A 12,128-nucleotide genomic window follows, 5' to 3' on the forward strand; every position below is an offset into this window, starting at 1 on the left:
GGATACTGGGAAGGATATGGGAGGGAGGGATATGTCAATGACTCCCAAACAAATCCCGTTTAGTCTTTCCCAGAAAAAAAAAACAAAAAACCAAGAGTCACTTATATTCAATGAATGGAACCGTAGCCTCTAACCATATAAATATATGTCGTTTAGGGCTGTGGTATAGTTCGTATATGCTCCAGAAGGAGGCTGACATATGTCATATGAATCAAAGCAGCCTGCTTAATTCCTTGGGACTCTTAGATGTTTTGCGATCAGTGTCCCTTGGTGTATTATTTACACTTTATTGTACGGTACGTTATTAGTACTCTTTATTCAATGGATGGAACCGTAGCCTCTAACCATATAGATATGTCGTTTTAAGGCTGTGATATGGTTCGTATGCACTCCAGAAGGAGACTATCATATGTCATATGAATAGACGCAGCCTATTTCAATTCTTCGGACTCTTAGGTATTTATTAGATCGGTGTGTTTGGTGTAGTATTTACACTTTATTGTACGGTGCGTTATTGGCACTCTTTTCACAGTTCTTGTTCTAATGACTCTTCAGATCCATGTACTAGGAGCCTTATAGTTCATATAGCTCATACTCAGTACTTCTAATATTCATAACACTTCTGCTCTTAATAAGATTTTTTGCTCGACGCGTTTCTGTATCGGAATGACCAATAGTTCATCAGGAGCTGGGCAAGAATAAGCCCTTAGATAAGCAAAGAAGAGTTTTATCTGAATTGATACACCAGATCGATGGCTAAAATGTGCCTGTCACTATAGTCAAAGGAATACTCCCAGTTGCCTCATTAGGATATCAAGCCTGAAACCCCACAATAGTTTAGGTCCCAGGAATGCTCTAATCATTCAAGATCCAGAGATCAATATAACTGGATCTTAATTGACTCGCAGTTAGATGCTGAGAAAAGCCTAGAGGGCATAACTCTGGAATGGAATGTAAAGGCAGTGCACCGTGTGCGTCATGTGAAAATAATATACATGATGCACACAGATGCTGCCAGAGTTATGCCACTCTAAAATGGTACCCAGATTTTTGAGTAGTTAGCTATGAACAGTTAACTGTCCGCCACGGACTAGTAGCTTCAAAATAGACGGCTGTCAGGTTAAATACCTGTTAGCCCCCTGCAAGTATAGTATAGGGGACAATACCCCAATTCAGCCTATATGCTACCAGTAACTGCCACAATGGCAAAAACCAATTTTAAGCTAACTGAATGGCTTGTATTAGTAAAACAGAGTCAGCTGTAATAGTCTCCAGAACGAGAAAGAAAGATAGAGCAAGGCAAAAAGGGATAAGGAGTAAACTCCAGCAGCGCCTGCGGCTCTGGTGGTGAGCTGCAGGTATCTGAGGTCTCTCTATATAGCTCTCATTTATATATCACAATAGCTCCTCCCCTGGAGGTGTGATTCAGGTAGGGCAGCCAATCACAAGGGACGGAGGTTGTGCCTAATATTAATACTGACCTCCGTCTGGGAGATCAGTGTTTTGCTATAGAAATTGCTAGCCAGCATGTCCCAAACATGGTCCAAAACCGTCAGCGAGTAGATCGGACTAAGAGATAGTTAGCCGATCGTACTCGTTCCTCCTTATTGGGCCATTGCGTGGAGTGCGAGATCAAGACTTCCGCGTTCCACGGTGGAACGCAAGCGCAGAGCGTCATCACGTCGCGTCCCATCCGTCCCTATCGTGTTGGGGGATAAGAGCTTCCGCGTTACACCGTGGAACGCAAGCGTGCAACGTCAGCACGCCGCGTCCCATCTATCGCTCGTTGCCGTCAAGCGTTGAGAGCTCGGTACTTCCGCGTTCCGCCGTGGAACGCAGGCGTGCAACGTCACCACGCCGCGTCGCATCCGTCACACCCAGATCGACATACCGGCCTGGGAGTGGCTACCTGACACTAAAGGTAATGTCATATCGTCCCGCCCACCTCTATACAATGTTGGGCATATGGATGGTAATAGGCTCACATTAAACAGGGGGGCACGGTAATGGAGGGGCGTAGCTTGGGGGCGTGTCCAATCCATTGTTGCCACATCAATAGTGGTTAGATGACGGCATTAGAGATGATGCTGTGAGTAACATCTCTATACACTGTTGGGCATATAGATGGTAATAGGCTCGCATAATACAGGGGGGCACAGTAATGGAGGGGCGTAGCTTGGGGGCGTGTCCAATCCATTGTTGCCACATCAATAGTGGTTAGATGACGGCATTAGAGATGATGCTGTGAGTAACATCTCTATACAATGTTGGGCATATAGATGGTAATAGGCTCGCATTATACAAGGGGGCACGGTAATGGAGGGGCGTAGCTTAGGGGTGTGTCCAATCCATTGTTGCCCCATCAATAGTGGTTAGATGACGGCATTAGAGATGATGCTGTGAGTAGCATCATAGCGATCCACCCAACTCCATTGAATGTTATAGAACTAATTTCAAATATACTCGCATTGTTCGTAAGGACATGGCACCAAAGGAGCATGACTTAGGGGTGTGTCAGCCCGTCACATATGATATGCGTCTAATTGCTGCCAGATTTCTATTGTATTCCAACCCACAGCATATCAGCCAAAGTGGAATAAATATATCGGATTAAACAACATCACTGAGGCTGTTGCTATGTGAATTCAATATATGCAAGCAGTTTATATCCACCCAATAAGGGTGACTTTATGGGTTACAAAATAGGTGGATGTAGTTGCTTCTGTAGAAGTCCTATGCATCTATAATTGAGGAAAGGTGTCACGAACCGGTGTCCAAAATGGTCCCTAGAGTGCCTGTCGAGCTAAGAGATGTACATTTGAACGGATTAAGTTTGCCCCAGATGGAGAAAGAGAGAAGAATATTCGTATGTATATATAGAGAGACTACGTCTTGTGATGGAGTAAATTGATTACTGTATTGATACACATACTGGAATCTTATTCATAGGAAAAAGAGGGGTCCATTAGTATTTGTTGCCGATATGTTCGATACAAAGATACATAAATGATGCAGGCTATAAACTAAAAATGAATGATATTAGGATCTATCACCAATAAATGGTCAAGCACCCAGCAATTGCAACCGTCATGTCTATATATAGTGCAGATGGTCCTGATATATGAGATATTTAGCAGAAAACAAGGTCCAGATAAGGCATGATGCCCGAGTCTAATAGAGGGATTAGACGCCTTATGTAGATGTTAAAGGAAACAGTTGAAATTTAAAGTGGCGTTAAGCCCTTTGGGGGTCAGAGTGTCTAAACGAAAAATCCAAGATGCCTCTTTTTGGAGAAGTCGTTTGTCGGTATGGCCTCGTCTTATATCAGTACGGATCATTTCGATCCCTTGAAATTTCACGGCATATTCATCTCCTCCGTGGACGGTCTTAATATGATCTGCCAATGGTGTGGATTCTCCCCGACGGATGTTTCCTATATGACCTAATATGCGTCTGCGGAATTGTTGTAACGTCTTGCCGATATAATTTTTCGGACAGGTACATGAAGCCATATAGATGATATTTTTTAATCGACAATTGATGAAGCATCTGTTAACATAAGATTTTTTGGTGCTGGCACTGACGAATGTATGGCTCTTCAAAATAAAAGGGCATGCTGCACAGCCATGACATTTAAAGGTTCCCATAGGTCTATTGCCATTCAACCAATTTTGGGTTGGTGAAGATGCCAGATGGCTTTTCACCAAGTGGTCTCGTAAATTATGGCCCCGTCTGAAGGTGATTGCTGGTCTTGGTGGGATCACATCCATAAGATCGGGGTCTTTGGTCAGAATATTCCAGTAGTGCCCAAGGATGCTTTTTACATCTTTACTGCCCGTATCATAGGTCCCGATAATTCGAGCGATGTTAGATGTTTCACGTTGACGTGGGACCAAAAGAGTGTTCCGTGGTTGTTCATTTGCATGCAGATACGCTCTATCGATCACCTCCACTGGATAATCCCGGTTTAGAAATCGCTGTTTAAGTTTACGGCTTTCAGATTGAAAATCTTGTCTATCAGAACAATTCCTTTTTAATCTGAGGAATTGCCCTTTCGGGATACCTTGTTTAAGGGCTAAAGGATGAAAGCTGTCCCATTTAAGCAAACTATTCGTTGCTGTGGTCTTTCGATATAGCGTTGATACAATGGATCCATCATCCTTTTTATGGATGAGAAGATCTAGAAATGCCACCGTCTTTTCGTTAATCTCTGAGGTGATTTTCAAATTGAGATTATTGGTGTTAAGTGTATTGACGAATTCTTGGAATGTTTCCTTTGTTCCTTTCCACAAGATTAGGATATCGTCAATGTATCTTAACCATAAGGTGATGTTGTCAGACCATTGATCATTGCTGTAGATGTGTTTTTCCTCCCACCAACCCAGGTAAAAGTTGGCATACGATGGGGCACAAGATGGTGGGACTTGTGCATCTGTGATATTCATGTACCCTTATACAACAATGAGGTGTTAAATACTATTGTATAAAAAAAGACAACAGTATTATGGCAGTGATATATGGATACAACATAACCCTGGGCTGGTCTTGAGTGAATCAAAACAGTCAGACCCTGTTTGGGGCTCAGATTTTGCTAAATGTTTGGTTTGCTGTAACCCAGAATTATGAGCAGTTTGTTTCAGCTGAATTTACTTTAATTATTTCCACTCCTTTATAATGTGTGCGCTATATAAATAACGGTGATTATTATTATTAAAAAACCCACACAAACACAGGGAGAACATAAACTCCATGCAGATGCTGCCCATTGTCAGATTTGAACCTACATACCCAGTGCTACATGGCAATAGTTTTAACTACTAAGCCACCATTCCTGCCCCCCTTCTAACCCCCCTCCATAGTGATTAGCATTGTTGCATTGCAGTGCTTGGGTCCTTGGTTCAAATACAACCAAGAACAACATCTGCATGGAGTTTGTATGGGATTATTCCTAATATTAATACCCTTCATTTATATAATGTATACATTTATAGAGAAAGGGGACTGTTATGACTTGTAGACAATGTTATACACCAGTTTTAGGAGTATTGGTAAAGTTCCTGTTCGGTTCAAACTAATTCGGGCTGAACCAAACTTTTTTGCCAAAGTTCAACAAACTGGACAAACCAAATTTTTCAAAAGTTCACTCAACACTTCAATGGATTGCTGTCTTACAGACCCTAATAGGTCATACAGACAAGGGTTTGCCCTGATAAAGTGTAGCTCCATTTTTGACCAATCTTGCCTATATTGTAGGGAGAAAAACATTCTATAACATAAATCCTTTGTGAAATGTCCTAATTTTGCCATCAGACCCTTCTGGTCCTTTCGGAACTGACTAGGGACTTGAGGTTCGTTATGGTCAGGGATCCCAGTAAGGATCCCGCTTAATACATTGTAGAGTAGGTGAGGTTTTAAGGCAAAAGATACCTTTACATTGAGTGTATGTCATGAATTAAACATTTATCACAATATATTGCTCAGTAGATCTCTTCAAGGGACTGTCTGGTCAGTGATAACCTCTCTTATGAAGGAACCATAGGAGTGATCAGCTGATCACCACAGGTCCGGCTCATGGCACTACCAGGAATTGACTGAGTTTGCCTTGAAAAGCCATAACCAGTCAGGCCACCATATAATACTACACAAGGCCGGCTGCACATGAACGGGACAGATTTTGGATCCCGCAGAAGAATCCGACCCTGTGCCCAGCCGGTGACCCTGTACCTGTCTTTTCTTCTTATCTGTACTGTGGATGGTCTGCCCAGTGAGCCGTCGGGCATGCGCAGTACAGATTCTCCAACGCTGTCGCCAGGTGATGACACGGAATCTGTGACCTGTCTGTAATGTTAGTTGTGGACGGGCCGAGGGTCAGACTGCTTCCGTTGACTTTAATGAAAGCGTAAACCGCACTATAATAGAGCATTCTGCCATTTTTCCTCCGCGAGCGGAAAAAAAAAAGCGCTATTGATTTCTGCTTATGTGCAGGAAAAAGCACTTTTCCATAGCATGCTATGGGCAAATTAGCTACAGAACCCAGAGGCAGACGCCCACTCTAGATTCTGCAATGCAGATATGCTGGTGTGCAGCCGGCCTTATAGATACTACATTTGTCCTGCAGTGTCTGCAGCGCGGGAATGTAGGTTTACTGTACATGGCAGCCATTCAGATGAATGCCCTTCCCTGTAATATATGCATAGTTCATAGGAGAGGTTGCCAGCCAGGGACTCCCTCTATAAAGTCCAGATAGGGCATATGGACTGGGATTGTCTTCATGAGAAATCCCTTCAATGTCTATTATGGGGAATTGGAAGGTCTCATCCAATACTAGGGCTCACTGCAAAAATGTTACAAATGAAGAGTTTTTAAAGAAGCTACTAAACAAAGTGTTAATAAAAACACACTGTATATGATCTATATTAAGGTGCGTTCACACATACCAGATACGGTGTGGCTTTTCCAAAGTGGGAAACCCGCACCAAAATTTGCGTCAAATTTTACATCAAATAGTGCAGATTTTGATGCAGATTCACCAGATGGTGAATATTTGACATAGATTTTTGACATGGATTTTCGTGTGGATCTGTACCAAAATCCACCACATGTGACCATACCCTTATGGTGGCATACCCATCTTAAGAATTTATGACGTATCCACAAGATTGGATCAGCAGATTGGAAGTCTGGTGAATTGTAAGGGGATGGAAAAGCTAATTTAGAAAGACTGCATAGAACACTAATGGATATCAGCAAAATGTTAGAATTCTAAGGTTCATTAGAGAATAAGTCTATACTGCTAATTACTAGGAGTAATGCCATAAATACCGAGTGTTGATCTGGAAAGCTGTTACATGTGGTTATTGTTAGCTGGTGAGGAAGAGCACAGTACAAAACAACACCTTCCTAGTATAATTAGGAGAAATGTCTTTAATGAATAATGTTTATTATGTAAATGCTTTAGTGTAATAGGATAAATGCCACAAAGATAGTTATCACACCGCTGCAGAGGATAACAGAGTAACTGTATATCAGGCAAAAAAGATAGAGTATATATTATACGGTTTGTGCTGAACTGTGTAGTTGAAGAATTGTAACAGTGTCTGTTGTAGCCTGTGTGGATGTGTTTGTGCGGCCTTGAACCTGGATCCGGTGGTCATTGTTAGGTGTACAGCACCAGGTCACTATGATTGGTGGGACTTGTGCATCTGTGGACAAAGGAAGGGTCATGTTGTGCCCCACAGGGTGTTGCTGAGTGAGGTGTGGCAAGCAAGTTCCTGCTGTGCAGCTGCGGTGGTGACAAGTTGAAGCAAGCATGAGCAGATGGTGCACGGTTGGGGTTTATTAGACAGAATGCCTTGAAAGAACCCCAATAGTCTGTATAGAGAGGTTAGGAGCAGCTGAATCATGTGCACTGACAGAGAATCGCTCTGTCCAGAAGACTAAAATCCTAGACAGACTGTAGTAGCTGTGGTAGCTCTGGCCGAATTTTGCCGTGTTGCGGAAATAGAGAGCTCTCCATCATAAGGACGGTGATTGTTGAACACTGTGTAACGTGTTGAGTTTAATGAGCTGCCAGCCCTGTGGCATAAAAGAGGCCTGGCTGGACTACCTCATAGCTACAACCACCCCAGTCAGATATTGCCAAAAGCTTTTCCTGCAGCCCTGTCTTTCCCGCACTTGCCAGTGCTGCGCACTTGCAGGACGCACCGTCTATCATATATACATGGAGGCATCTGAAAGAGATGAGGAGTAGGAGTTGCACTAGGCATGTAGTGCACAATATTCCACTTCTACTGTCAACTGCACCTGTGGTGGAGATAGGAACACGTGCGCATGCGCATTCTGTGTGCAGATACATTAAATATCGATCACCTTATGTGAAGCAAGTAGAAATGCAAAATGTGCATGTGTGCACGCCCCCGCTCCCTGCCACAGGGGCTGTAGCCTATAATATCTGCTTACTGTCATCCTGCCCATAAACCGCAGGGAGTTAATGCAGTGAATTTTTTACACCCTTTATCTCTCCCTGTGACTGCTCTGTTACTATACAGTAATGGCCACAAGGGTGCAACAGGAGAAAGGTGGCCATTCAGAGGTTTGCTATGGACCCAGCCTTTTCTAGTTATCCCCCTGTTTAATGGCTAACCAATTAAATAATAACCGTACAAGCTTTAGGCCCAATGTCCATGGGTGGATTTTTGCTGAGGAATCCAGAGTCGGCATTCTGCTTCGTATTCCGCAGCAATAAGCCTCCATAGTGTGCTATGGTAAAATGATCCTTCATGTCCACGAGCGGAAACCAACTGTGGTTTCAGCTCGCAGATAAAAAAAAATTAAAATTGCAGCATGCTCAATTTTGCTGCAGTTCGTGCAAAGACAGCTCCTATTGAAGTCAATCCAAGCCGTCCAATCCGCGGCCCGCCGGCAATGCGCATGGTCAAATTGCAAAGTATATACAACTAGCAGAAAGTCAGCTCACCCAGTCCTGGATAAATTCCCAATGTTTTCCAGCACCAAAACAAGTTTGTAAAAGCCAGCACCAACTTCACGAATCAAAACTTCACTTTATTATGGCATCATTAAAACTATTCTAATGGGCACTTGGTGGGCAATTTATGCCTCTTAGAATGGTCTTTAAAGATCCCATGATAAAGTGCAGTTTTTAATGAACAAATTGCCAGTCAACTGGGCTGTTCCGGGCTATAACCAGACTGTTAGGAGGTGTTGGGACCAGTGGATATGTGAGGGCATGCATAGAAGGCAACTGGGCTCAGGATGCCCTCGACAGACCACCAGCAGAGAGGATAATCTGATCATCCAACAAGCATAAGCAGCCTTAACTGTTTTGATGTCCTCCATCCAGATACAAGTGCCGCTATTGTTACAGGTCCCTGTGTCTGTCGGAACCATTTCCAGGCACTTGGCTGAAGGACGTTTTGTCTCACGGCGCCCATTACATGTACTGGTTTTGACACCCAACATCACTTCAATTTACAGTGGTGTCGTGAACGATGAAACTTGCCTGCTTCGGAGTGAAACCAGGTTGTCTTCAGTGATGAATCCACGTTTAGTTTGGGGACTGACGACGGCGGTGTTCAGGTCTAGAGACCTAGGGATGAGCACCTCAATCCTGCCTTTGCTGTGGAGTGGCACACTGCCCGCTGCTGGTGTGATGGTCTGGGGGGACCATCGCATACAACAGTCGGTCACCCCTAGTAGTGGTACGAGGGACAATGATAGCTCAGCGATATGTTCAGGACATCCTGCAGCCACATGTGTTCCTCTCATGGCGGCTTCCAAGAGGCAGCAGGATAATGCTCGGCCGCACACACAAGTGTCACAGGAATGTCTCCACAACATTGTCACACATCCATGGCTGCCCGGTGGCCAGATTTATTCCCAATAGAACAGTCTGGGATGCCAACTAAAACAGCTTACGAGTTTGCACAATCTAGAGGCTCAGTTACAGAAAATGTGGAACGATATGCAGCAGGATATCCTACAGAACCTGTATACCTCATGCTTGCCCGTATCACATCTTGCATCCAAGCTAAAAGAGGCCCAACAGGGCACTAGAGCCTCCATGCCCGTCCATATCCCATCTTGTATCCAAGCTAGAGGCAGTACAACAGGGTACTAGAGCCTCCATGCCTGATTGTATCACATTTTGCATCCAAGCTAGAGGTGGTACAACATAGTACTAGAGCCTCCATGCCAGCCCGTATCACATCTTGCATCCAAGCTAGATGTGGCTCGACAGGGTATTAGAGCCTCCATGCCCACCCGTATCCAAGCTAGAGGCAGTCCAACAGGGTACTAGAGTCTCTATACCCGCCAGTTTTACATTTTGCATCCAAGCAAGAGGTGACCCAACAGGGTACTAGAGCCTCCATGCCCACCCGTATCCAAGCTAGAGGCAGTCCAACGGGGTCTAAAGCCTCCATGTCTGCCCATATCACATCTTGTATCCAAGCTGAAGGCAGTCCAAGAGGGTACTAGAGCCTCCACGCCCGCCTGTATCACATCTTGTATCCAAGCTAGAGGTGGTACAACAGGGTACTAGAGCCTCCATGCCAGCCCGTATCACATCTTGCAGCCAAGCTAGATGTGGCTCGACAGGGTATTAGAGCCTCCATGCCCACCCGTATCCAAGCTAGAGGCAATCCAACAGGGTACTAGAGTCTCCATACCTGCCAGTTTCACATCTTGCATCCAAGCAAGAGGTGACCCAACAGGGTACTAGAGCCTCCATGCCCACCCGTATCCAAGCTAGAGGCAGTCCAACAGGGTACTAGAGCTCCATGCCTGCCCATATCACATCTTGTATCCAAGCTAGAGGCAGTCCAAGAGGGTACTAGAGCTTCCACGCCCGCCTGTATCACATCTTGTATCCAAGCTAGAGGTGGTACAACAGGGTACCTAAGTCCCCCTTCAAGTGTTCAATTTTCTGCAATGAATTCTTATTTTGCTGTAATATTGAGAGAAAGTTTCATTAGGTTCTAATAACTCCTCCTAGGTGCTCTTCTTTTACAATGAGCGTGCTTGTATTTGTGTGTGGGGGGGATATAAATCTCACACACACTTTAATTACTCTACAGATAGGATGCAAGAATTTTATGGTCTCTGAATTGATGAAGGTCCGTAGGCCCGGTGCCCCCCACTATTTCTGCACAAGATTTCTCGGATATTACAGCCTGCCATAAATTCTTCAAAAAAATTTAAACCTGTGTTCACAACATTTTTATAAACTCGCCTTCCCATACCACCCTCTATCTTTTGGACTTGAAGTTGCCTTTTTATATAGGAACCATCATTCGTTCTGTTTCGCCCTTGGCTATAAACATGCTCAGCCATAAGTACACTGGGCTCTCTTTGTTTAATAGTGTGTTGATGAGATCTCATCCTTGCAATACTAGCACTCACATTATGTTCTACTGACTAACGTGGTCCGAAAGAGTTTTCTGTGATCTTTGTGTCATTGTGTAAAGTATTGGCAATATTTCGCTACACTGCCTATTGTCATCCAAATAATGGATATCCAACAAAGTACTAGTGTCTGGTCATTTTCTGGAATTTCTCTGTACACAGTGTCCATGATGAGGGTGATCACGACAAACAGTAATAGTACTGGGTTGAAGAGTCTATCACTTTCCATCCTGCAAGGTAAAACCCTAAGGTAAAGTTCTGGCAGGTCAATATTTAGGAATCATGGCTTCAGAGTATGGAAGAAATCAGCTCACCCCATTGTATGAAGACCACCAAGCAGTAAAGACCAGCAGCAGTAAAATATTGACAAATAGCATTACAGTGTTTCTGGGCATCATAAGAGTTGTATTTGACTGCATTTTTCACAGTTTTTTCATCTGCAGACTCCATTTCCAATTCTCAGTTTTCCCTGAAGTGATTGGTGAAGACTAGCTGTCACTGTGTTTCCCATACCCTGCACACAGAGAAGATGAGATCCTGTTCCCCTCTCTGTCAAAGGCAGCAGCATGGGGGACATTATACGTATGCGTATGCGTAGCAAATGGAACCTAATCTTTCTGTGCACAGACTGCTTTGTGTCAATTTTAGCAATGAATTGAGGGCTGGAGACAAGCGGGGGGGAGGAGAGAATCCTGATATGTGGAGAATGAGATAAAATACATAAAAAGTTTCTTATCTTCACTTATTCTACTGATTTATGGAAAGAAAGTAAAAAGTGTATCAGTTCCTAAACACATGCTACTTACCTATGCAGACTCTTGCTGGTACTGAAGATTGACTAATCCAAAAGGACACCCAGGAGAGCACAACTAGAAGAATAGATGGTACATACGTTTCCAGGATGAAGTATAAAATATTCCTCTTGAGTTCAAAGTGGAAAACCAGCTTTGGGTATCGCCCTGTGAAAAACAGATGACCGTGTGTCAATATCTAGTTTTTTTTATTTTTAAATATTGATTGAAAGACTTCTGGAGTTATTAAAGAGGATCAGAATAAATATTACCATAAAATAATAAGAAGCTAAAGTAGTGCATCGCGGGCCTTAGGTGAGATGGCACCCTGCGTTAATTTTTTTTGCACCCCCCTCCCCCTCCTTCATAAGAAAAAACTGTACATACTGCATTGATAGACAGTCTGCTTGTATT

The 12,128-nt window shown here is 43.7% G+C and overlaps 1 protein-coding gene across 1 annotated transcript in view; it reads right to left on the reverse strand.

The window, feature by feature from the left end:
- The window catches only part of LOC136624915 (gamma-aminobutyric acid receptor subunit pi-like), an 83,496-nt gene that overhangs the window by 13,030 nt on the left and 58,338 nt on the right, over window positions 1-12,128 (reverse strand). Inside the window, exon 7 of the mRNA XM_066598830.1 lies at window positions 11,730-11,882. Coding sequence (XP_066454927.1) covers window positions 11,730-11,882 — 153 coding nt within the window. The remainder of the gene's footprint in view (window positions 1-11,729; window positions 11,883-12,128) is intronic.

The sequence above is a fragment of the Eleutherodactylus coqui genome, chromosome 4 (genome assembly GCF_035609145.1).
Source record: "Eleutherodactylus coqui strain aEleCoq1 chromosome 4, aEleCoq1.hap1, whole genome shotgun sequence".
In the NCBI taxonomy this organism is placed as follows: Eukaryota; Metazoa; Chordata; class Amphibia; order Anura; family Eleutherodactylidae; genus Eleutherodactylus; species Eleutherodactylus coqui.